General features: G+C 39.3%; 2 protein-coding genes across 3 annotated transcripts in view; one reads left to right on the plus strand and one right to left on the minus strand.

The window, feature by feature from the left end:
• Positions 1-245: 245 nt before the first annotated feature.
• Positions 246-8,636, plus strand: SOD1 (superoxide dismutase 1). Its single transcript, XM_050962351.1, has 5 exons — positions 246-390; positions 2,984-3,077; positions 3,825-3,894; positions 6,289-6,406; positions 8,328-8,636. Exons 1-5 carry the CDS (start codon positions 316-318, stop codon positions 8,436-8,438), a joined length of 468 nt encoding a protein of 155 aa, XP_050818308.1. The 5' UTR covers positions 246-315; the 3' UTR covers positions 8,439-8,636.
• A 3,887-nt stretch (positions 8,637-12,523) lies between these two features.
• Positions 12,524-26,754, minus strand: part of SCAF4 (SR-related CTD associated factor 4) — a 74,795-nt gene continuing 60,564 nt past the window's right edge. For both annotated transcript variants that reach the window (XM_050957089.1, XM_050957084.1), the window contains exons 17-20: positions 23,795-23,969; positions 23,572-23,652; positions 23,260-23,451; positions 12,524-13,723 (exon numbers count right to left, since the gene is read on the minus strand). In XM_050957089.1, the coding sequence (XP_050813046.1) occupies positions 12,888-13,723; positions 23,260-23,451; positions 23,572-23,652; positions 23,795-23,969 (1,284 nt within the window). In that variant the 3' untranslated portion in view covers positions 12,524-12,887. The remainder of the gene's footprint in view (positions 13,724-23,259; positions 23,452-23,571; positions 23,653-23,794; positions 23,970-26,754) is intronic.

Genomic DNA, 26,754 nt, shown 5'->3' on the forward strand with positions numbered 1-26,754 from the left:
CTAGCCCTGCCTCCGCACTGGCCTCTTCCGCTCCTTCTGCCATGCTCCCCGGAGTCCCTGCGTCGGACAGGCGGGCGCAGAGCAATTAAGAATGAGGAGGGCTGCAGTGCTCCCTCTCCCGATTGGTGGGTTCGGGCGGCTGATTCTGTCGTCTGGATTGGTTGAGCCTCTCCAGAGGCGGGCAGAGGCGCGCAGGCGAGCTTTGTGATTGGCTGCGCGGCGGCGGCGCTGCTATAAGAAGCACGGCGGCGGGGGGAGAGAGGGCTTTGGGGACGGTCGCATCGCATCTCTAAGTGTTTAGCGCGGGGCGGTATCATGGTGACGGTGAAGGCCGTGTGTGTGCTGAAGGGAGAGAGCCCCGTGACGGGCGTCATCAACTTCGAGCAGCAGGTCGGCCCCGAGGGAGGGTGAGGGGCGGGCTGGTGTAGTGCTCGGGGGGAGGCTGCGGGTGCTGCGGCGGGGAGGAGGAGCTGAGTCATTGCTGGCTGCGCGGGGCCGGGGCTGAGCTGCGGGTTTAACCGCCTGGGGAAAAGGCTGCCGGGTTGCTCGGGCGCCTGGATGCGCCGGGAGGCAGAACAAGTGGTGGGGGGCGCTGGCCCGCAGCCAGCCGCTGCCTCGCCTCGCCTCGCCTCGTGTAACCGCGCCCGCAGGCACCCGCGACAGCGGCGGCTACGCAGCTGCAAAGAGAAGTGCGTGGTCAGGCGACGCGCGTCGGCTCCCCCTGCGGCTGGGCTGCCAGCGGCGCCGCGGAAGGGTCGTTCCCAAGTACGAGCTCGGCCCGCTCCTCTAAGGGCTTCGGGGAGCTGGTTCTGAAAACCGCCTCTGATAAGCTTTGCTGCTGCCTGTGGCGTAGGGAAGGAAGCTCTTTGAGTCAGGTTGCTGAACATCCACCTACATAGCGAACTGTGTTACTGCTCGAAATGGCTTTCAAGAGCCAGTCTCCGGCCACTTGAGATCAGTGGGGACAGAGCCGCACTAGAGAATTGGACCCTTTGTGACTGAGCTGGCTAAAGTGCAAGTTCAGTATGTCTCCGCTGGCTCTGCTAACTAGATACCAGTTCTGCCCGTGTTTTCATAGCACTTGCATAAATCTAAGTTGCTGTAGGCTCTGTGCACTCTGGAAGACTTTGCAAAGCTACCGCTGCACAGGGGACAATATTGGTAGGCCTGACTGAATCACTTCAGTTTGGCTGTGTCCATATTTGTGACAAATCAACAGTTGAACTTTAGTTTTAAGTTACTAAACCTGCTGAAAGGCTGTTTTCTTAACTAGTTACACCAGATGTAGACCATTTAGCCTATGACTACACTGCCCACTTTACAGCATGGCTGCACTGTGATATGGGCAGTGCAGATAAACTTTATCCAAAAAACCCCACACCAAATGAGAGGTGGTAGTTTTATAACCAGGAGCTGTCTACAGTGGTGCTTTTCAGCCCTGAAATGTGTTGCTTGGGGCAGGGGAGTGTCTTCACACCCTTGCATGCCTGTAGGTTTAGTGCTGAAAGTGAGAGTGTAGACACAGCTGTAGAGTCACTCTGACTGTGAAGTGTCTTGTGGGTTGAACTATGCAATAGTATGGAAAACTGGGAACAGCTTTGCTTTGTGTGTTCTCTGCAGTTGGGCACTGACACCCCCTCTGCTGTATCTGTGCAGGCACAATGCCATTGATTTCAGTTGGCACTCATATAAATGAGGGAAAGAGTAGCTATGCCACCTCACCGAGCCAGTGTTGCTCTGAGATCATCTTGCCCACCCCTCCACGCAACCAGTACTTGGCAAGACTTGTGTGCTAGTGCTCCGTACTTGAAGAGGGCATGTATCCATAAGTGTTACTCAAATAGTAATGTGCATAACAATGATTCCTGGTAAACAGGGCCATGTAAAATAGTGCATGGAAAATGTAGTTTCATAACTGATATATTAAACTAAAGAGACAAGGTGGGTGGAGTAATAGCTTTCATTGGCCCAACAGCAGTTGGTAAGAGACAGTTTTTGAGCCACACAGCTCTTCTGCGGGTCTGGGAAGAGTGACAGCAAAATGCAAGGTGGAATGGATTGATTAGCATAAATAGTGAACTCATATTGTAAGGGACCATTCAAGGTAGAGTGGCCTGTTAATGCCTGTGCAGTCATAGGACAAAAGGGGGTGGGGTGCTTATCTGGTGTCTGTTCAGTCCATGATTTTTAGTGTCTAGCAAAGTAATTATTTTAAACTCCCAGGCTCATCTTTTTGAAAGTGTTGTGCAGGTTTAAAGCAGTTAGGTTTTCCATGGTACTGAATACTGCTTTTCTTGGACAGCATACTGCTTAAACTCTGGTCTTCAATCATAATGATCAAAAGTAGCCCTGCAGGAGCCTAAATTTTCCTGCAGATAGAAATTACTAAACTCTCTATCTAAGAGGGCTGAAAACAGAAAAGATGATCCACAGGTTACAATATCCTTTACACAAATTTCCAAAATGAAGCTAATGACGATTACTTCCAGGCTAAACATATATAAAGGAAAATCACTATTTATACTGCAGAGTTTAAAAGAACACCTTAAAGCATGAAAATAAAATGTATACACTCCCTTGAAAAGGAAAATAGCTCTTGGCAAGGGTCTTAAAATATGGATGCCAACAAGATAACTTTCTTGAACAGCAATTGTGCTGTGGGATTATAACATAGAAACCAATTATCCTACGTTATGTAAGTGGTCAGGTCAAAAGACTGCTTTGTATCTTCATTTGAGGCTTGAATCAATAAGTCTCAGCACCTGTATTGCTGGATGGACTGACTATATTTCATGTCAGTTGTGATCTGATGCAGTAGTTGTGAACAACTACAAAGTGCTGTACAAACTATGGAACTGCAAGGTGTATTCTCTCCATTGATTAGCAAGCCTCAGTTACAGCTTTATCTGCTGCCTTAATCTATAACAATTAGTTGGACTTTTAGAGTTTTAACAGAGAAATAACTTTCTTTTTCCATTTGAAGGATAATGGACCAGTAACACTCTCAGGAAGGATTACAGGTTTGACTGAAGGAAAACATGGCTTCCATGTCCATGAATTTGGAGACAACACAAATGGTGGGGTTCTTGTCTGGGCTCTCTTGCTATAGCTAAACTGCATTCTGACACTTAAGTTTATGGCACTTGATGTGATTGTCCTTAATATTTTGTATTCCGGTCCTATAAAACTACTGTAGTGATACTTGTACTGGAATCAAACTCCTGTGTAAATTCAGTTTCTGTACTGAAAGGAAAGAAATATAAAATGGTCTGTCACTGATATCAGCAACTAGCAGTATCTCACTTCAAGAAACTGGATGGTAAATGACCACTGGATCTGAGCTACCAGTATTCTAACACAGTAACTTTAAATCTGAAAATAAATAGGCAGTGGAATGGAACGTGAGGCCAGCTAGCTCAAATTTGGACAATGTTTAACTGGTCTGCACCCACTATTGGGTGGATACACTTTCAAAGTATCATTTTCAGCTCAAGCAGGGATTGACTCACTGGAGATTTAACCTTCCATATCTATGTAGGTCAATCTGAGGAAGCTTGTCCTGACAGTCCTCTTGAGATACCGTGGATAAATCACTCTGGAAGTTCTCAAAGAAGCATCTCTTGTGAATAAACTCTAGTGGGTGTTCAGGGCAATAGTCATTCCACCATCTTTGACTGGAAAGTGTCACATTATTACAGGAAATGGTTAGTGAGTTGTATTAAATGTGTATAAGGCATCTTGCTGGGGAAATAGGTATATTTATGCGTTAGAAAGTTTACTCATTTCTGCAATAATTTTGTAATGAAGGCTGTAACTTGTTACAGGATGTACCAGTGCAGGTGCTCACTTCAATCCTAATGGCAAAAACCATGGTGGACCACAGGATAAAGAGAGGTGAGCATCAGTATTTAACTTCTTGCATTCTATGGATCTCTACTAGACATAAGCTGGTTTTAACACCAGTTGCTCCATCACCAACAGTCCCTCTGAAACTAGGGTAAAGTTCACCCAATGCCATTGGCCTTCCTCAGTCTTCAGGCACTGCAGTCCACTGGAGATTTGAAATTGCAATATCTGGCTCCACATTGCCTGTACTAGGGGCAGGGGGTATCTCCCAGCTTCTATAAAACAGGAGTTAAGGATTAGTGCGGAGGCTTGATAGCTGTGTGTACCTAATGCTACCAAGCTGAGCCAGATTTTGTTCCTTAGAAATTCCAGAGGCCCAATTGTGTTGTCCTGTATAATGCCCTTGTGAGTAATTGACAAATGACAGAGCATCTGGTACTTGACCACCCTGTAATCAGAACTGGCACTGTGGAGTTGAGAACTGAATTGGATCTAGATCTGTTTATAATGGTGATGAGTGAAGCCAAAAAAGTGAAGGAGTTAGGCTAGTGTTCACATTCACAAATGTGACTAGACTACAGCACTGTAGCAGGTGTAAGCATCTAATTTAATCTTTATTGTATATAATGGAACCAAATTTGTGGACTTTTTGTGCTGTTAATCATATTGAGCAAATACTTCATTTAGGGTTTATAGTAAATGTGGTTACTCATTCCAAATGTTTAAACAACTTCTAGGAGTGTCCCAAGTGAACTTCTAACAAAGTCAGCCACACCATAAACATGGCTGTAATTGTCAGACTAGCCAAGCTATTCCTTTCATTTGATTCCACTTCTGCATTAGAGCAGAGCTTTTACCAATCCTTCAAAATTTCTGCCATAGTTCTAGCAGAAATGGGTGTGTAACTTCAGCATTTAGGTGTTGGCTGTAGTGGTCCTGCATAGACTTTTATTGCTTATGCAGTCAGTTTTGTAAGCATCTTTTGGAAAAGGTTCCAAAATAAGAGTGTGGAAAACTAGTCTTCTGAGCCTTCACTTTTTAAAAATTCCTTTGGTATCAAGTTAAGGACCATTAAAAACCTTCTGGATGGTGGGGGGTGGAGAAGGAGAACTAGCATAGCAATTTTCCTTTAAAATTACTATGCCTCCTCTAGAACTCTAAAGGATTCAGCAAAAAGTATGGAGGGGAGTGGGTTGGGGTAACTATTGACCAAAGCAGTCTCTCTTTAAACGCTTCTGGTATTCTAGTCTGGTATTCTGATTACTAGTCAGAATAATGATGATTCATCTGTCTCCAAATTACATCTCAAGATGGACTTCTGGATTTTCAAATTCCTGGGTAACTAGAGCAAGCACAGAGTCTTAGTGTCTTGCCTATAGTTTATTTTGCAATTTATAAAATACAGATGTCAGAAAAGAAATATTACAGGCAATGATGCTAGTACAAGCAAAATACAGCCAAACACTAACAATCTCAAATTGATATTTGGACATGGTGAATTTATGTACATTACTAATTTAAATTATACACAAAGGTATTCCGCATCATTTCTCTGCAAATCATAATTCTTCTGGAAAATTCTGGATGTTGAAGAACAAAAACAAATCTAACCTGTTCCTCTTCTCTCCCTCCCTCCTGCTGCTTATGGATGCATGTCCTAATTATTGAGAATCAGATAATGGGAAATACATGCTAGGGAGAATGTTCCACAGTAGGCCAAAGCCCTGTAAAATGCCATATAAGGTCACTTCTCATAAGAATAGAAAGTCACTTTTTTAATATTCCAGATCATGGTACCTATGTTTTTCCTCTCAGCTGGCAGCTTGCTTTGAGTCAAATAGCTGTTGATCACAAGTATTGTGGTCCTGCATCAAAAGCTTTAAGTGTCTACTTGTGCCCTTGTCAGTCTGATGTTTTTAGTGTCAGACTAAGCCAGTTTAGAGATCTGCCTACTTGAGATGAATAACTTTTTGATAAGTTGAAAATACTATATGGTAAGTGTGGACAGATCAACTTTACCAGCTGGTGAATTTTGATGCATTTTGCAAAGATTTTTGTAGGCTGGACTGCCATCTGTCGTCTTTAAGACATGTTCAGAACACTAGCTATGCTTTGTGGTCTCCAGAGCTCTGCCTGGGACTAAAGTCAAACTGAACAGTTTCCTTGCCATTGTGTTGGCAGACTTCCCTTATCCTTAAATAGCTGATTCTTTTAAATAGTGAGGACTTTAAGTTGGGGAGAAGATGGGGTTAGGTGGCATGCTTTACTCACTACTTCGGTTCAAAAACCTGGTACAAATGACAACTCAACTGTTAAACAAGAAACCAGAAATCTAACACAATGTCAGTCACTACATGGGAAAAACTAATGTCTTTTCTACTAGTGAATGATTCAGACTTAATGTCTCAAGACTCAAACAACTTCTATTTCTGTGCATTCTAGGCATGTTGGAGATCTTGGCAATGTGATTGCTAATAAAGAAGGTGTGGCAGAAGTGTCAATTAAAGATTCTTTAATTTCTCTTACGGGACCGCTTTCTGTTATTGGACGCACCATGGTGGTAAGTATCAGCTGACTAGTATCTGTACTGAAGTCTTGTTGAGAGACTGAAATCTAGTATAGTGCACATGTATTACAGAAGCTACAATTCTTTGACTGAAAAAGCTGAACCAGTGACTGTGTTTGTAAATGGACCCTGTAGTATTAACTGAACAGCACTATTAATCTAAATTAGGTGTCTAAAGATGAGCTAAATGTCAACACTAGCATTTCTGGATATCTTAAACTAATTCTTCAATTCAAACTACTTTCTGGGGTTTCAGAATCTGTTTTCTCTACACTACTACTGCAACAATTCTGCCTTTGCCAGCAAGAATCTGTGTTCCCCTAAAAACAGGGACAGGGTCATGACTGCAGGTTATTGTATTTTTGTTTAATGAAGTTACCTGAAGTTTTACAGAATTTGTGTGAAAGCACCTGCTAATAACAAGCAGCCGTAGCTGTGTGTACAAGTCATGCTGAAGGATGACTTTTCAGCCTCAAACTTAAGCTGACCTGCATTTTTGACTTTAAAACGTGTGGTAGTTCTCTTGCATGAACAATAGCTCCAAAACTTGAAGCCCCATTTAAAATGAGACATGGCAAACTTGAGGTATGAGTTGCATAATGAAGGCTTGTGTGAGGGGAGAAGAGAGCAGTTTCAAGGTGGAAGGTTAAAGCCTACTTGCACTTAAAAAGACTAGAAAATCTTGATCCACCATAAAGGAAGAGGTGGGAAGATGCTGAACATGTTGGAGCTCTTGAGCTACATGTGTAGTCCTTCCCTGATTTCTGATGTCACCTATAGGCTTTCATGATGAATTGGTGTCATGTGTCACTTGTCACACAGACTACTCCAACTACTTGATTTCTGCAAGTGGTGTCTTCCTGGCTGGCTTCTGGCAGGCTAGATTCTGAAGCTCACTTCCTCCTTCACTTAACAATTTTTGCTTCTTTCCAACTCTCTCCTGCCAAGTATCATTCAGTAGGTGAGATACTAAAAAAAGTTGGCTAGAGGAAACTGTGGATCTGTCTCTGTATTGCTTCCTCTAGTATTTGAGGTGTGGCTTTCAGATAACTGGTTTGAGTACAGGTGTAATCTGATTCAGTGAAGGATTTGACAAGAGGCACTTTAGCAACCAGGGTCTAAAGAGTGACTTAATAGTGAAGCTGCTAACCTGTTACAGCATTAATTAAGTTGGCTGCTAACACTTTAGTTCAGTCACTCTCTGGATCTCTATTGTAGACTACTATAACTTAATGCAAAGTTCTCGTTCAGGAGGTATACTACGCAAGGTAACTGGTGTGAAGCAGTTGCATCACTGGATTGTGAATGCACTGTAAAATCACCACTGTTTGATCAAGCAGAGAAATTACTTGTGCCATCCATTAGGTTTACAGCATAGGCACTAGCTATGAATGCTTTAACCTGCTACTGGCTATTGAAATCTTCCTGTTGGCTTGGGTCCCTATTACAGGGATGAATTTAAATATTAAATAGCTTAATACTCCCCTTTGGGTAATGGTGCCAAGATATTAAGGCTAATTTTTTTAAGTTTGGATTTTAACTTCAGCTTCCAAATAAGAACTGGAGGTTACTCTTGTGGCCAATCTAGACTTAAGGAAATATTGACACTCATGCTGAGTACTTATGAGCAGTCAGGTGCACTTTCATATACAGCACAGAATTATTTGAATCTTGCTCACTCAACTCTTATCTAGAAGTGTAACTTCTAAGACACTGTTTCCAGCAGTATGAGGGAAGTAGAAGTATCTTTCCTCTCACTTTAATATATTAAACTAGATGACAAACTTAGCTTTCCTTGGTGATATGAAGTAGAATTCAGAGGGACACATTACCACTAAAGTTGCATGGCTAAAGGTTGAAATTTTAATTTTAATCCATTTAAATGGCAATATATTAACACTACTATTTTCTTTAGGTTCACGAGAGAGAAGACGACTTGGGTAAAGGAGCAAATGACGAGAGTTTAAAAACTGGCAATGCTGGTGGTCGTCTGGCTTGTGGTGTTATTGGAATAGCTAAGATCTAAATATTGATTCATTAAAATGGAAATGAGAAGTAGGCTATATAGCCATTTTCATTTCACTGAAAACATCAATATTTTGGCCTTGTTCTGGCAAAAGCTTTAATTGTACTGCTACTTTCAATCTATGTACTGGCTAAAATAGTGTAAAGATTTGTGATTTTGTACAATGTATACTGCAATTAAAATGTTGATGGAAATATATATAGTGTTAATGTGTTCTAAAGTCATCTCTGTAGGATTAAAACATCCACTTCTGAAGATGGATAGGATCAATATCACCATGCATGTATGCAGTGGCTTCCAGTTCCTAAACCCTTAACTGGTGCAGAAATTACTTAAAGCCTATGAATGAGCACTGTAATACTAACAGTAAAACCTTCTATAATGAAGGGATATACCCTGCTGTATAACAGCTGCACTGGAAGTCATTCATTCAACCCCTAGTACCACTGATCTTGTAAACAGGGTTCCCCATATGGATCCCCTTCTCTAGTGTAATCTGGAAGACCAGAACACTAAATCCCAGTGAAATATCTAAAAACAAAACTCTTGTACTATTCTAACTCTTCTTATAGAACTGCCTGTGTTATTGAAAGGAGGTATTGTTGAACCAAATGCTGGGCACACATTTCACATACACAGTATTTTGACTTCACTTTCTGCAGTACTAAATGATTAAAACTGCCATACAACATGCTTAGTTCTGACTGTGTAAGGGTAAAATTTAACCATGCCTCTGATGTAGAGGACAACACAAATCGCTTGAAGGAATTGACTTAAGTATCAAACATTGAAATGGGTAATTTCAGCAGAAAATAGTTTCTCCTACAAGCTATAGCTATACTGCATTTTGGGATGGGAGGAAGTAAAACAAACCTAACACTATCATCACACAGTGAAGATCTTTATTTCCCTACATCAGTTACAGGCGTGGTAGTGAGAACAAGGGCAAGTATCTAGGCTGGAAGCCTTACCTGCTTATCAAAGTGCAGTATTGTCTTTTAGATAAAGATCCATAAGATAATCTTGGCAAATGTACTAACTATCATACATCTTGAACTAATGAAGTTGACAAGCTGGAATGGCTTGGGAAGATAGTTCACCTGTTACCAACCCAGCTGGCTTAGCCCAGGTCATGTTGGTGAACTGACCATGCACTTAAGCACCATCCATATGAAGGTCATGTAAGGTTTTTTTCTCCAGGTAGTGTCACTCAAGGTATGGCTACATTTGGAATTTCAAAGCACTGCCATGGCAGCGCTTTGAAGTGTGAGTGTAGTCAGAGCAGCAGCGCTGGGAGAGAGCTCTCCCAGCACTGCATGTAAACCACATCCCTTATGGGTGTAGTGTGCAGCGCTGGGAGCCATGCTCCCAGCGCTGCTGCCCTGATTACACTGATGCTTTACAGCGCTGTATCTTGCAGTGCTCAGGGGGGTGTTTTTTCACACCCCAGTTGCAGTGCTGTAAAGTGTGAGTGTAGCCAAGCCCTTATTTAGTGTACATTATAGTAACAAAGCATTTAAAGGGCCTAGTAATTCCTGGGGTATACTATTTAGACACTTCTATTTCTCAAGAATGAATTTTAATAAAGATCAACAATCCTTCATATTTTGAATATATAAAGTGAGCTGTGGAAGTAGGTGGCTGCACTTCTAGCCACCTAGATGCCCATGTAATTACAAATGGAATGGTTCTTTGAATAGCAATGAAACTGTAGAAAATGCATATACTTTCATTTGAGGTAGGAAACAATAACAGATACTCTATGGAACTCTACCATTCTAGTCTAGATATTGACTTGTCTACAACAGCAGTACTGATACTAGTGAGGGGTTATTTCAGGGTTTCAGCATTACTCAACCACAGGAGCCCTGAACCTTTGAAAGAAGGTGTACTAATACCACCATCTTCCCCCAACAACCCTTTCCTTTAAAATCAACATATTGGATATGTGCCTGTTTGATTTTACTTCAGGACTGAAGATAATTTTGTCTAAATTATAAAATTGAAATTGGCTTACTAAAGGTCAACTCTGTATTAAGCACTGTACAGTTTGCAGATGTGGATTGATCCATGGTATCAGGGAAACTTGCATAACAACACCATCTACTAGTTCTACTCACTACAAGCTAACCTACTTCTTATAGAATAACTGGCTTTTATACAACTGGGCCAGGTATTTACTTTCAAAACAATTTTCTTATACCATTGATACTTAATAGTATGAGTTTTCTGCTATAATGAAAAAAATTTCAGGTGAAGTGATCAATAGTAAATGGAACCTATGCCTGGTAGTACCCTATCAAAATACTCCTTTCCAAAGTGATGACCTACACCAGTTAAGTTCATGAAAAGAAAAAGGTCAGCACCTCAGCAATGCCTGGTTGCACTCATTTAAGTGCAACTCAGATTACAGGCATCCTAAGGGGAGATTTCAAAGGTTAACCGGACAGTTAAATATTAATCAAAGTAGGCTAGCCTAAAATATGCACTATTTCACAATGTTACTGGCACACAAGTTAAACCATATTTACCCTTTAATGTTTAAAAAAGTTCATATACAGGGCACCATTAAGAAATGGCATTGCAATGGACTGTTTGAAAATCTGATTTCTAAATGGAGATGGTGGAAGTGTAGGGTGACACTTGTAACTTAAATACATAATTGATTATTTCCATGTCTTTTGATAAAATGTATCCACTCAGACCTCCCCCTCCCTTATAGAATTGACAGTTGTTGCTAAGACAGTTTTAAACTTCAAATGTGTTTATATATATATTAACAAAAGGTTAGGTCCAGGGGCCTGCCATGGAACAAACATTAAGGATACACAAGTTTTAACACATGGAATTTGAGTTCACTGCAAGTATGTAAAGTTTTTTTCTCTTTATTCTGCTACTGCAAGAACAAAAATATGTCCTCTTCCCCCTGATATCCTCCCCCTATTGTTACCTCCCTCCCAAAAAATCCCAGCTATGAAAAAAGTATTGATGTAAGAAAGCAGCTGCCCTTAAGAAAAAAATCAACTTTAAAATGCAGAGCACATCTAGCCCCAGGGGAAAAACATGGACAAGATTCATACAGGGTTTTTTCCACTACATTTTATAGTATAACAGGCTTCAGTTGAACCTCTGTGTAACATAAGCCTCATTTTCTTGTGCACAGGGTAATGAAGGAGAAAGAACTTCCAGAAGTAGAATTCTTTGGGATTTGGTTCAGATTACTGTTGGCAGCCTCTAAATGGTTTGCAGCAGAAGAGCTATTCAAATTAGTACTTGCTCTTTTGTAGTTTTTTACAAAAAATAAATTTGTCAGAGAAAGAACAGTTAAACTTACACAAACCCAGGAATGTGTATTCTTCCATTAGTTTGATAGTTAAACCACCACATGGGCAAAAAGTTTAAGCCTACCTCTTGCTACAGTACAGGAGATAGGCAATTTTAATATAAACAAACAGTAATTGGCTAGACTTGTGTGAAGGAACAGACAACATTTTATAAAATCCTTGAATATCCCCACCACCACTTCCCATCCCCACTTAAAAAATATAGGTTAGCATTTTAAATTGGTGATTTGGTGTCTCTGATTTCTCCCCCACCCCCCTTTCCAAAAAAGCATTACAAGTACAAAAGATGGTGAACTGGTGCTTCCCCAGCCCACCAAATACAATCTTAATATAACATTACAAGCAGAGCAGACTTTCTGAAGTGGTCTGCTTTGTCAGTAAGTATTTTTAAAGATTAATTAGGGCAACATTTATTATAGAACCAATTGGAGAAAAAATAAAACCTTGATTGCATTGCAAACACTTAAACAATTACCTCTTCAAATAACATTTTAAAACCACTAACCTTTACCTAGTATGGTCAAGTAGATCATTAAAATGCAGCAATCTAAAAATCAAAACTATTACAAATAAAAATTTGCTTTTGTGAATAGCTACACAAACAGATGTATTTCTTTTTAACAATTATAAACAAAACAGTCTAATTTAGACTCCAGTACAGCATTAACAGTTCAAACTTTAAGATGTTGAACAATCCTTTTCCACTTCAGTGCAGTGTAGGAAGAATAGCACACGTTAAAGTTTGTTACGAAAATAGAGTTTATTAAAAACACATCCCTATTGTTTTGAGAAGCTTTCACCGTTACCTTTTCTTAAATTAAAAAAAAAAATAGAAAGCACTTCTACTTCTGATTTGTAAACTTTTTAAAGTCAAAACTTTAAAAAAGTTACAGCAAAAATGGGTAATATTCATATCTTCAGTATTTTGTGTTATGTTGACGCTATTTTAAATAGAAGGGAAGCAATCAAATTGCTTACAATTCCCCACAAACTACTGAGGGGCTGTGGTATAGCAGAAGCAAATATAATACAGCAGTACTGTACAACTCTAAAGCTCTACACTCCATTAAATGTCACTGTCACGTTTTTGACAAAATTCCAGTCTCTAGCGAGGAGCCTCTACAACTGAGCCAGTATCCTTTTCGGCTTGCTCAACAGATGAGGTAGCCTCAGATGTTAACTCTTCATCAGGTTTTACACCTGTAGGTCCAGACTCCCCTTTATTAAGTTCTGAAACAATGTCTGCATTTTCCACTTTGCCACTATGAGATTCATGGTTTTTGTCACCATCTGCCCTGTCTGTCAGCTCAGGTTTTTCCTTTCCTCGATTTTCTTCCTTGTCTCTACGAGACTCCCTATCTCCAGAATCTCTCTCTCTGTCTCGGTGTCCACTGGACCGTCTATTTCTCTCTTCCAAGTCTCTATGTCTATCACGTTCAGGGCTTCTTCTTCCCCATTCTCTCCTTTCGCGATTACCAAGTCGCTCATGATCTCTATCATCGTTGCGGTTACCATAGCGCTCACGCTCATTTTCTACCCGGTTTCCAAAAGACCTCCTTCCAAACCTTTCCTGGTCTCTATTAGGAGTGAATGTCTGCCTATCATTCCTAAACTGCCTCCCATCTCTATTATCTTCAGGCCCACCTGGTCCTCCAACTCCCGGTATCCCACCAGGCCTGACAAAGTGACCAGGTGGTGGAAAAGGGTTTTTCATTCCATGTGGTGGAGGCATTCCAAAGCTCCCTGGTCCTGGAGGTGGACCTCTGTGCAACATATGGGGAGGCATGTGCCGAGGTGGCATCAAGGGAAACCGTTGTAGATGAGGTGGTGGCATTCCTGGAGGTCGCTGGAGTGGTATTAAACCAGGCCGTGCACCAAGGAGGCCAGTAGATGGTGCCTGTAGCCCGATCACAGGAGCAGGTGGTGTAACCCCTTGAGTACCTGCAAACCAAAAAAAGTAAATCTGTTACAAAAAGTCAGTCTCTTCTGAAAGTTACTCCTTTAAAGCTCATGGAAAACAGTAGGGTTAGGAAGTATGGACAAATCAGAACTGCTTGCATAGTATTTAAATTTTATTTACTCCTTGTAGTTTGTCTCATAAATACACATCTGCCATATACTGAACACTGTAAAAGAAAACACCATTTTTTAAACAGAGGTTGTGTTGATACATTTGCATTAAAAATAGTTAATACTAAATAGTATTTTTGTTTTTCATACGGTCGTCTACCTTTAAAGCCTGGCAGCTGCTACTGTGCAGGAGAGACTGAAGTGGGCTGTTTATCTCCACCTCGCTGCACTGCTCTGGCCACACCTCCAACTTCCTAGCAATTTATATTCCACATATTTCACAACTGCTGCAGCACCTTCCCCACTATCCAACCTGTGAAGTGTAGTTAAAGTAGCAGGAAAAATGTTAAATTATTACCCAACTGAAAATAATTAGGATTAGAATTTAGGCAGGAGGGACAGAGTCTGAGTGAATGGGGGAGGGGCAGCAGGTGCAAAATAACTTCCTGAGATGGGGGTGTGGCCAGAACTGGGAACCTGGGCAGGTGGTGAGATTAGATACAACTCATTTTACTTTGTTCTTTAAAGGTGACAACTGCCAGGTGTTGGCCAAATTTTAACCTTTAAATTACTTTTAGCAGTCTCGCTCAACTGTTTTTCATTCTTAAATTTGGGCACTATTTGAATGCTGTGATCAGATAGAAGGAAAAAGTATAAAACTTGAGAACACCTCACTAGAACAGGCCCAGTCCTGAGTTTGTTTACATCTATCTATACGCTCCGTACCTGGGAGTCCAAAACTCAAAGAGCAGACTGCAAGAACAGTAACAGCCAAGTATTTAAAACATGTACGGTGGGAATTTATCTTGCACAGTTCCATTTGTTTACAGTTGATAACATGGCTGGCCCGTTATTTAGCTTTTATAGTGTATCTACTAACCCAGCCCTATGACTTATTTCAGTCACTTCTGTTTTCTGCTCATTGAGAAGCTTGTCTGAAAATACTTCTTTCCAGCTAGAAACTGATACACACATGGCAGTCGCCATTTTACAATTTTTTTTTTATTTCAAGGGAAAGCAATCTCCAGGACTCAACTTTAACCAGAATACTGGCAGGATTTCATTCAGCATAACACATGTAAATTGATCTTAAACTGTCTCATTTTGTTTTTAAACTTTTATCATGAAGATAATAGGTTTTATTCATAAAAACAGTCACAGGAAACTTAGACTAAGTGAACATAAAGCTAACAATGCAACTTATAGACATTTTGAGACTGCTCCTCCAGGGGAGACAAAGAACCAGAAGCCATGTATTATATTTTTAAATTACTTAAGAGTACCACTACAGAAGGCCTGAATTTTAAAGCCATAGTTGTGGGCAGAGGGAAAAAGACACATCAAGTGACCTCTCCCCCATTTCACATCCCTCAACTCCATTTCAGCTACAGTATCGACTCAATTCAATGTGAATCTGACTATATATAGTCCTCTCCCACAGGTAAACATGACATGTTTAATGATCAGTAGAGTGTAATGCTTTCCCAAGAACAATCTCTCATCTCATAGTACCCCGTCTTGTTTCCAGTTTAACTAAATTTAGATTAAATTCCTTGGGACTAGGGTCATCCATCTCTGACACCTAGCACTATGGTATCTTCCTTGCTTATAGCATGGATATTAAAGGCTCTAGATAGCAAGAGTCTACTGGCAGGAATGATAAAGAAGCTGGCTGTTGTACTGGTCCATGGTACGGTCATCCATCTTGTTGCCTTCCTCTCCAACCAGATACTTTAACTACTGAGTTCGATACCGTAACATTCTTGATAAAGAATCCATCAGTAAAAACTAGCTTGAGTTGTGTTTTTTTTGTCTCCCAAAGAAGGGCATTTTGATAATGTCTTCACCATATCATTCTTGTAATTGTGCCTATTATGATCTGGTTTACTGTTTCTGTGAACAAACTAAGCTCATGAGACTCCACTTTCTCATATTTGTACAATGCTCAGCACATAGTCAATACATGCTAATACACATTTTATTCTTCTTAAATGTCAAAGAATGCCTGAGAGTCAAAGTAGGTGAGGTAATATCTTTTATTGGACCAACTTCTGTTGGTAGAAGGGACAAGCTTTTGAGTTTCACTGGGCTCTTCTTCAGGACCACTTAAAATGAAGTGTGCAATTCAGGGTTAGCAGACAGTAGTGTGTACTACAAATTACTGTAATGAGCCATAAAACCAGCATCTGTGTAGTCTATGGTTAGTTGTTTATATTGTGAGGCAAAGTTACTGCATAGAGAATAAATGTGACAAAAAACAACCTAAATCTGTGATGTAATGAGTTTAAAAAGGCAGGTAGATGCCTTGCGTTTATATTTGGCATAGGACAATGAGAGTACATTGAAACAAACTTTAGAAACATTAATATGACAAAAATTTTAATTCCATTTTTGAAGTCTTGGTTGCTCATTAATTTCTCCTCCTCCGCACACTGAAAATGCAGTGGTGTCTATCCCACCCCCAGTCTTCTCATAGTGTAAGAAAATAAAACAGTCAGCAAGTTCCTTTCTTCCCAGAGTAGCTGAATAGATTTCACTGTAAGTGAAGCATCTCGGATGTTTTAGCCTTGCACCATACAAGGTTAGGCTATATAATTTCTTACTGAATTGACTCAAGCATTAGACTAGTTATACTCTTAGCCCAAAGTCCATAAATTACATATCTAAGTTTACTGACAAGTGCTAAATAAAAACTAAAACGCTACTTTGATTGTACATGCAACTTTTGGTATAATTTACTTTGTAATCTTCTAGGGTAGAAACAGGATTTCAGTGTCAAACTGTTTATCATCAAATGTGAAAAGCAGCATCAAAGCTCCTGCTAAAGACATCTGACCTTGTAAGCAACATGTGAGTTAACAAACAAAAAAAACCCACCCACTCTAAGAAGTGTCCACCAGCAATTGTGTAGAGTAGTCATGAAAATGTACCTGCCCTGGAAGAAGATCTACTTGCCCATCCATGACTATGGTGAAAAAAAATCACATCTCAACCACACACATTTATTGTAAATTTTTTTGTTAATAATTGGTTTAAATTACATATAGCCATTTATAACTTTCCAGATGGGTTAACTACATGCTTCATTCTGCACCTCTTACCTAGAACATGGCATGTACTCATAACAGACATTAATTGCCATTATTATATAAGGAATATGTGAGGAGTCAGGTTTCATTCATGCAACACATATGGATAAAAAATATTAATCACCTCCACAGCTTTTACCAGCAATATATGCTAAGGTGATAGGAGCTTTTAAAAGTGTACAACACAAAGAGCTCAGCAATAAAGTGTATTTGAAATATGTTCTTCAACCATTTTCAACACAAAACATGGATGTTGCCTCAGTGAAGTAGCATTACACGTATCAAAAGCTGCTATTGTGATACTCGACTTCATTCATAGATGAGCTATGCCTCAAAATGCTGTAATAGCCTTGTTTTGTATAAGAGCTTTAGTCCATGGTTTGTCAGGTATAATATACTAGAACAGTTAATATATTCAGTTTAATATACTTGTAATGAATGATACAGCTAGATTTCTAGGCCAATATAATTCCACTTCTGTTCATCTCCTCCTAGCAATTTTTACAAATCCACGTTTCTTTTTGGTAGGTTTAGCATTTGTAACTCTGAAGTAGCTGAAAAATATTACATTTGTGTGAAAAACCAAACTCTGGACAATATTCAGTCCAAAGTCCAGTGTAACTTTATCCATTTTTGCTCCAAAACACACCCTCTTCTGGAGATCTGTTGGGGTGACATAAAAATATTGAGATTCAAAATTCTGGGACATTGGTAGACCATGAGTAGGGCAAATGTTTAAGATGGAGGTTATTGCTAAGATTTTTAGATGTTTAATTTCCAACTCTCAGATTTTGCACTGTAAATCTCTGGTAAGATTTTAACACTGCTCCTCATAAAATTGGAAAGTTAAATACTGTCATGAAATCCTTGAAAATGGTGCTGCACAGTAAAAATTTCTAAATGTAAACAGTAATTTCCTCCAACATCACTATTTCCTTCATTATAATTTTATGCACAATTTCACTTGACATAGCTTCTTGTGTTTTTAAGATTGAGTCCATGTCTGAACCAAGAAATGTTGTTTCTCTCAGTTTTCTATCGTATCCATTAACGCAGGCCAAGATTAAAAGAAGCCTGCATGTCTAAATTTAGGTTGTAAATCCATATTTAGGCACCAAAAAATTGATCTGATTTTCTGTAGTGCCAAGCACTCAACAGCTTCCCCAGAAGCCAACAGAAGTTGCTGAATGTTTAGCACTTTTGAAAATTATGGTATTTATTTAAGTTCCCAAATACAAACTTGAGAGTCTAACTTCAGGCTTCATTTTTTAAAAATCTTGGTTATCATATCAAGCTTTGGCTACCAATATATAAAATACGTTATTGATTTTATAAAACATTTGTTAGTGAAATCAAAGCATGTCACGTGACTGATTTACAGTAGAGTTCAATTACAAAATGGTGTTTGAGAGCTCTCCCTCCTTTACTGGAATGAGTTACCTAGGGAGGTGATGGAATCTCCATCCTTACAGGTTTTTAAGGCCTGGCTTGACAAAGCCCTGGCTGACATGATTTAGTTGGTGTTGGTCCTGCTTTGAGCAGGGGGTTGGACTAGACGAGCTCCTGAGGTCTCTTCCAACCCTGATATTCTATGATTCTACTATACTTCTCATTTGGTCACTTGTCTTGAGAGTTGGTATTGCTACTACATTAAGGGAGAAAATAAAATGTTTATTGTATTTTTATAACAATGAGTTATCACAAAAAAAGTCTAGCAGTACAGTTATATCACCAGCACAGTGTAAATTTTAAAAATAGTCCATAAACTTCCTTTCCTAATTGCCACTTTGTAATACACATGCACTGCTTCTATTTAGCTCAAAATAGTGTAATCTTTTCTCAGTGTTTTACTTCATTTTTCTCTATTAACATAGATTACACTAACATGCAGACACCTCACTGAAGGATGGCAGAGGGTGAGAGAAGAGATATGCACCATACATTTTTTATTATCAGGAAGTTGATTATAGCAAATCCAATGGAAACAGGAGGCAATTTGTTTTAGGGTAGAATGCAAGTGCCAGAGTTGGAATTTTGATGGTCACCAGAACATTTCTACTTATATCAAATGTGACAGTATCTCGATTAGCATAAAAAAAGCCAGGTCAGAGCCTTTTAACATCCATCTCAAACATATGTTCAATAGTGACATGCCTACTAAAGCTAGGGTATTTGTTCAATAATAAAGTACCACCCAGTGAGTCAAGTCCACCACTTCTTGCAGGAGGCAGATCAAGGATCTCTGGAGGGATCTAAAAATCTGCTTTGCGTATGGGAACTTATGACATCACATTCCAAGTTTTGTTATGAGCAGTTTGGATGAGACCAAAAACAGCAAAGTGAAGTTGTGTTTCTACAGACTTGCTCAGATTGAGAATACTATCATGAAAGTAGATGTGATCAGGAGCATCCACTGAATTAAAGCCACCCTGACATGGCTGTAAAACTTCACTTAATGTTGAGGAAATAAACAGTGCTTTAGATGTTCCATTCCAAAAAAGATCTTTTGAAAAGGTGGAAATATTTAGCCACTGTATTGGCTAAAGAGTCAAGCGGGTTTTAAACTGGAGAAATATATTAAATGCGATAGGTTGTAAAAATTATTAAAAAACTGCTCTCATATGTAGACATCACACCAAAAAATGTATTTTTTCATTTTGAAGCTGAGTTATCAGCACTTGAACACAGCAGTACAATGACACACTGCTACTAGAATTAGAGCTGTGTATCAATTTTTCTTCCAAGACTACTTTTTTGTATCTTCTACATGAAATAATCTGTGCATCTGAAGGTGAACTATATGGTTAAATATTACATTAAGGCCAAAGATCTTCAGATAGTAAAAATCACTATGGAGACTCACAGTGTACAAAAGGGTCCTTTCAGGAATTAATACTGTACAGACAATTCAGACACAATGTGACTATAAAGATAATCAGAACCAAAGCTGTCTGTTGAGAAGGGAACTATACTGCAGATATGAACTAGAGAGGTCACTGGAGTGACAGACCAAAAAATAACTATGACATCACTGCAAAACAGCATAAGGAAGCTTACAGTAATTAATCCATTTAGAACTCTATATATAATAATACATGTTTTTTGTAAATCAAACAGATAAATAAGCTTCATTTTAATTTACAAAAATATTAGAAGAAAGACCCTGACTTTATACAGATTACATTTAAAGTATTCCCAGGCAAGATTATTAGGATTAGACTTTTATGACCATCTTGTCAGAACAATCTTCTGTCCTTATATTCCACTGGCTGAGATACGTTCTTCTATGTTGTCCACATCGTTGAAGATCATTTTCCCCCTCCTTCCCCCCACCAGATCACCCCTAGTTCCTCAGACGGACCTTCATGATGCTCTTGAAAGATCTGAAAATCTTTCCATCTATTTGCTTCCCCACTTCTCTCAATTCTGAAGGCCCACCTCGTGGCCTAGGAGAAGCTGGACAGGGCTTCACGTAGAATTTCTCGATGTCTATTCCAAATAGCTACACCCCATATTCAAGAACGAAAGGTTCTATTGTCCAATGTGTTTGATGCCCCTTGCCTGCTTCTCTGCATGGCAATGGATAGCTAATTGCAGGTGACTGTTTACAGCCTCTTGTATTATCTTCTAATACCCTTCCCATTTTGATAATAATTCAGAAGAGTTATGCAAGGCACTCTACTTTACTATCCTAAGTGCAAAAGAACAATTTCTTCCTCCCATCCAGTCTCTTGAAGGTCTAGTGAACAAGAGACGAAGTCTGGTTCTCTCACACAGCAATACTGAACTCAACCCTCTAGGGTAGGGATGGCCAACCTGAGCCTGAGAAGGAGCCAGAATTTACCAATGTACATTGCCAAAGAGCCACAGTAATATGTCAGCAGACCCCAATCAGCTCCCCCCACCCACCCACACACTCCCAGTACCTCCCACCCACTGGCAGACTGGATCAGTACCTCCCCTGTCCCTCCCGATCAGCTGTTCCGTGGCACGCAGAAGGCTCAGGAAGCAGGCAGGGGAAGGGCATGGCAGGCTCAGGGGCAGGAAGGGGTGGAGTGAGGGCAGGGCCTGTGGCAGAACCAACGGTTGAGCAGTGAGCACCCCCCGGCACATTGGAACGTTGGCGCCAGTAGCTCCAGCCCCAGAGTCCGTGCTCTAGGGGTAGTGCACTTTGAATATTCCTTTTAAGGGTGCAAGAATTTCAGTTGATTTTCAGTTAGTAAATACAACAAGGATGTTAATTTCTGACTTTTAATTTGTAAAACGCACGCATCTCTTTGTATGCATTTATTTCTACTGGTCCTGTGATGTTTTTGTCTCTCACCTGCATGCTCTTGCATAATTCCTTGGTATATATAATCTCTATCGTAAAAGGGACACCTATTAACCTGAAATAGTCATTTTTAGTAGTGGCAAAGTAGGAACAGGTATAGTACCTGAAACAAGCCTGCTTGAAAATTTCGGCTTTTATAATCACTTTTCAAAAAATGCTTCTCCCTCTGCCCCACTCAGTAAATATCCAGAATGTTGGAATAAACTAATCTGACTGTAAAATCAGCACCACAGTTTTTCCTGTATGCAAAGTACTGTTAATGTATGAAGTTAACAAACTGATAAAAATGGAGACAAAAATTTTCAGAGTCAATTTCTCTAAGCTCTTTCACATGTAAACACAGAAATTAAAAAGATTCAGAAATGTTTTGATTTTTTTTAAAAGCTGACAATGTCACTTGAATTTATTTTCCTTCATAAAGTTGGTTTTCACTTCACTAAATAAAATCCCTTATATACAAAGTCAAACAGCAAACTGTACAATACTCTAATAAAGTTAATTGTTTTGAGTAAGCTCTAGGTTATACATTATGGCACCATTACCAAACAGATTTGAAAAAAAACAAAACACATTTTTTTTATAGAGTCGGTTATTTAAAAAAAAAAATCGAGACATTGTGATGTTCACATGCCTTGACTGAATAACCAAGTGATCTTATCACTATAACCACCTTCCCTACAGTTTGTTATCCCCCACTTGTCACACTGGATTAGATTTTCACAAGTGAACACTGATTTTGAATGTCCACTTTGAGGCACCTTAAGCAGCCTGATTTTCAGAGGGTGTGCGCTCAGCACTTTCTGAAAATCAGGTCTCTTGAAGTTATCTCAACTTTTGAGCTTCCAAGTGGAGGCCTCCAAAAAAAATAAATCACTAATTGCTTTTAAATATCTTGGCCACCATGTCCACTATGAGATTTTTCAGAGTAAGCTCCATGTCCTTCTACTTCTATAACGCACTCAGCAAATTTCTGGACACTATACTAAATAATGTTATCCTTTTATATCATTCACGCCAAGCTCTTCTCTGTAAACTCCAACCAAATTTAAAAGATGATTAGCTGCAATGTTAGTATTTTATTTTATTTTTATCAATATGAAAATTAGAGCAGACTTTTGAGTGCATATGTGGTGAATTGACACATACTGGTAGAAGCAAGTAAGGGGTACATGAAAGACATTCTTAATACACCCGTAGAAAACGAAATTGCCTTTATAATCTGCATGTATTTACATGCAATTAAAAAATAAATAAAAATAAAGTAAACCAACTTTGGTATGTACAAATCCAATATGTTTTCAAATCTCTTCTCCTATAATGTAAATATTTAATAAGATTTAATACTTAAGAGATCATGTACCACAGGCAGTTACTAAAGCTTTGCATACAGCAGAACTAGGTCAAGACAATATATATAAAATTACCATTTTTGTAGACAAAAAATAAATATACCAAGTGTTCAGATTTTTTAAAATTTATTTTCAGGAAAATAGCATTCTTTCAATGGATGTGTACAATTTCCTCCATGCACACAAAATTCAAGCTTAGAGCACAGATCATGTCACATGATCAAAAACCAAGCTGTCATAAAGATAATTGCTAAATTAAGTCTTATTTGGATGAGTGTACATATTTGCTGGAACAGTCTAAACATTAGACTGAGTCAGTCAGTCCTAAGCTTTATCCAAGATTTAGAAGTAGATTAACAATATAGGGTCTTCATTTATGAGGAAACAGAAGACAAATTTTAAAGTTTAAATGCTTGTTCTAGACCAAGCCAAATGTATAAAAAGGCCAGTATTGGCCATACATAGACAAGACAGAACTTTCAGTACACAGCTTGCTCTGAACTGTGTTAGTTTCCCATACATTTTAAATAGGTAACAAGAAGCATAAATATCCTAGTTTGCTTTTAAAAAAACCCTGATTCTTAAACAAACTGAGCATAAATTGAAAAATATGCAAACAATAAAAAACGAACTTACCAAGAAGTGGAATAGGTTGAGTGACAGGTGGAGGAGGTATGTTAGTGGGTGCTACAGGTGGTGGACCAGTTCCAAATATTTTGGATCCATCACTAGTTTCAGCATTCCCTCTCGATCCAGAAACCACAGTTGGAATGGGATTTCCAATAGATAAGTCTTTTGTAGTGTCTTCATTTATTCCAGCCACAGTAGCTGAGGAACAATTACATTAATATATGAAAAGTTAGATGTTATTTTTCCTGCATACACCTAATTCCTTCTCTCTACAGTCCCCTTAATCAAATGTACACACACACACACACAGACACTTACAATTTGGGATGCTTATTCCTGGAGTGTGAGGAACAGATACTGGAGGGGTTATAGGAGGTGGCGGTCCAGGAGGAAGAAAACCTATATGAACAAACACAAAAACTGACAAATTTTAACACTACGTACTTTTAAGATCATATTTTAATTCTGCAGTTTTACTGCAGACACTTTAAATGGTTATAAGTTTAAATCAAAGTATATTCTCTGGAAGTACTTCATATACCTGGGGGCAAATGCATTGGATTGAATCCAGGTCGCAAAAATGGAGGTGGTGGTGGTACACCAGGGCCAAACCCAGGAGGAGGGATCCCTAAAGGAGCCGTGAAAGTAGGAGGCTGAAGTGCACCAACTACAGGAGGACCTGACGGATGTGGTGGAACTGATGGATGTGGTGGAACCTACAGAGGAAGGAAGGAAGAGTTAGCCTCAAAACCACATGCATTTGGTGAGAAATAGTCTGCTGCGCTTACTTTGTTAGACAAGACAAAGTAACAAATTTATTGTCAAAACTGAAACTGATCACAGATGGCTATGATTTTACTCAAACACTGGCGAACACACAAAACACCATCACATTAAATTGCAGTTCTGCTCTGAAAAGTGACTAGATAAAAATGGCACCTTATAAATAAGGATACGATTTGGTCACGGATTCCATTGCATCTGAGTAGCCAAAAAAGGTACTTTTTACTCCTAATAGCACTGGAGACCCATGATAGCTCTTGATTTAACTGAACTGTATTCCTTAGAACATAAGAACAACCATACTGAGTCACACCAATGGTCCATCTACTACAGTATCCTGTCTTCCGACAGTGACCAATGCCGGGTGCTTCAGAGAAAATGAATAAAACAGGGCAATTGCACAAGAAGGGAAGACTCAGCTCAACTCTCAGATCCTAGGCTGAGTTTGCATGAGCTATCTATCAAAGATGATGTCTTTTTGCCATAAAATAAGCAAAGTTGATATGGAGATTGAGAGGAACATACAACCCTATCCCACCATTCTCATAATTTTTTTTTAAATTTAACTTTGTTTTTCAGAGCAGACTTTAATTTATTTTTATTTAAAGTTTAGACTATGCCTGAAATATGACAACATAATATTTCCTATTTTAAAATGTTATAAAGTTAGTTTTAATTTACATTTCCTTCCTGCTGTGTGTATTGTTTTGGTTATATTTCTTCGATATAGTCATTAGTCAGTTTTCATAAAGGTGTTATGAGAGTTTTCTGTATTTCCTGCTAGTGTACATGGACATTTTTACTGGAAAAATTTCATGTAAATCAACATCTCATTTATTACTATAAAAGGTAAGTGTGGTGGTTTTACACCTGGTTAATGTATCTTATCTGAAAATTAAAATAAAAGGACTTCTGATGTTTACATATGATATGATAGGTGTTTGTCCTCTTTGTTGAGTTTTAATTTTATGCATTAATTTCTCTAATAGAACTATATCCCAAACATAAGCGAAACAAAACTTTCTCAGTGTATTACAACAAGTAATAACAGGAGAGCATTTTCTTTTCCCAATTCCCAATAGTAATAGCCATGATACCACTAAAACATACTGAAGATTTAAGTTTTAAAAAGATTGCCTCATTAATTGAGAGACCTAAAAAGATCTCTAATGGGTCATTTGGAAGACTACATGTAGTTACTGACCAATGGTTGATTTTTGGGTGGTATCTACTTCCTAGAAAGGAATGGAAAAAGGCAAAGCATCTGCTTCAAAGAAAAGCAGGATCGATACTTGGGCCTCTAGTCCTTTAACCGTTTCTTCCAGTAGGGAGACTTGCATACACTTCATACAGATGAAGTCGCTTCTGTCCTCCAGGAGAAAACCAAACATATCCTGTGCAGGTCACAATAGCTGGCACCTCACTACCTGTATTTTCTTCCTTGTAATATATCAAGAGCCTCTTCATACCATGTTTTTGTTGTTTCTGGAAGCCTGAAAGACAAAAGCTCTGTGCGCTCTCCCTAGGAGAACTTCCAGGCAAACTCCTTGTGTTTGCTTCTTCTCTGTTCGTTGCTCCCTAGGTTCACGACTAGCTGCCTTTTTATAATCTGTATTGCTTTAGCGCATAGAAGAAGGGAGATCTCATTCCTGCTTGTATGTTGCATGATACAGATTGACTTGTCCCTGCTGAGAGGCAGAAAATAAAGGCAGGAACTCCTGACTGTCCTGAGTTCCAATAGGTTAATGTGAAGACTGGTTTCTTGAAGTGACCATCTGCCTTGGAGCTCTCCCTCCCAACAGGGATGCATCCACTGTTACAGTGACTATCAAGATCACTAACAGGGATGGCTTCCCAGCAAGGGAAGCACACTTTGAATCCTGGTGAGCCCAGCATGCCCTTCCAAGGAGAGGAAGTCTCTCCAGAGGGAGGACAGAGGAACAAAACTAATCCTTTCAATTACTAAACTAAGCTAATCTAACTAACTAAAAAACTAAAGAGAAAAAAACAGCCAAGGCACGCTCAAGATGGACATACTAAAGCTTCATCTCAGGCCAAGGCAGTTGAGAAGGAAGTGAGGCTGGTTCACCCAGGCAGCCCTTTATAGCCTTGGGGTGGGGCATGGAGGTTGCATAGGGTGCATGCACGGGCTGAAATGACATAGCTAATGAAAGTCTCGGATCAAAGGCGTATGCAGGGCACGCACACCTGAAACAGAGAACCCATAGGGATACTCCTCAAAGAAGCAGCATTACTGCACCATAACAATGGATTTTTCTAAACTTTTAGTGAAGTACTCAAAGGCTAACTCAGTGAAGTATCGAAAACACTGATTTTTGTTCAAATTCTACAAGGGCTGTATTTATTACTTTTAAGTCAACAGCAAGGAAAGTTAGTTTATAAACAGCATATGGAACAAGCTAATGCACTCTTGTGATAAACTGACAGATTGAAAGGTTACAACCAATCTGGTTAAGAAAACTCATGCAGTAGCTTTTATTGGACCAAAGCTTCCGGAATAAAAGTCAGGATTTGGTACTGTGGGCACAGCATTCCGAAGAATCACTGAAGGCAGTCCAGGGGGGACTGAAGAGCAGTGAGGATGGGAGCTGGTATACCTCCAACACAAAGATAAGCAACCATTTTCAAGCTCTCGGTACAGGTATCACTGCTGAGAATGCCTTTGAGTAATCTGAGGGAATGGTTCAGAAGGAGATC

The sequence above is a fragment of the Gopherus flavomarginatus genome, chromosome 1 (genome assembly GCF_025201925.1).
Source record: "Gopherus flavomarginatus isolate rGopFla2 chromosome 1, rGopFla2.mat.asm, whole genome shotgun sequence".
NCBI classification, from domain to species: domain Eukaryota; kingdom Metazoa; phylum Chordata; order Testudines; family Testudinidae; genus Gopherus; species Gopherus flavomarginatus.

Coding starts and splice junctions, on each gene's coding strand:
- SOD1 (XM_050962351.1), top strand. CDS start 316: ATGGTGACGGTGAAGGCCGTGTGTGTGCTGAAGGGAGAGAGCCCCGTG. Junction 3,078..3,824: donor ATTTGGAGACAACACAAATG/GTGGGGTTCTTG, acceptor AACTTGTTACAG/GATGTACCAGTGCAGGTGCT. Junction 3,895..6,288: donor GGACCACAGGATAAAGAGAG/GTGAGCATCAGT, acceptor TGTGCATTCTAG/GCATGTTGGAGATCTTGGCA.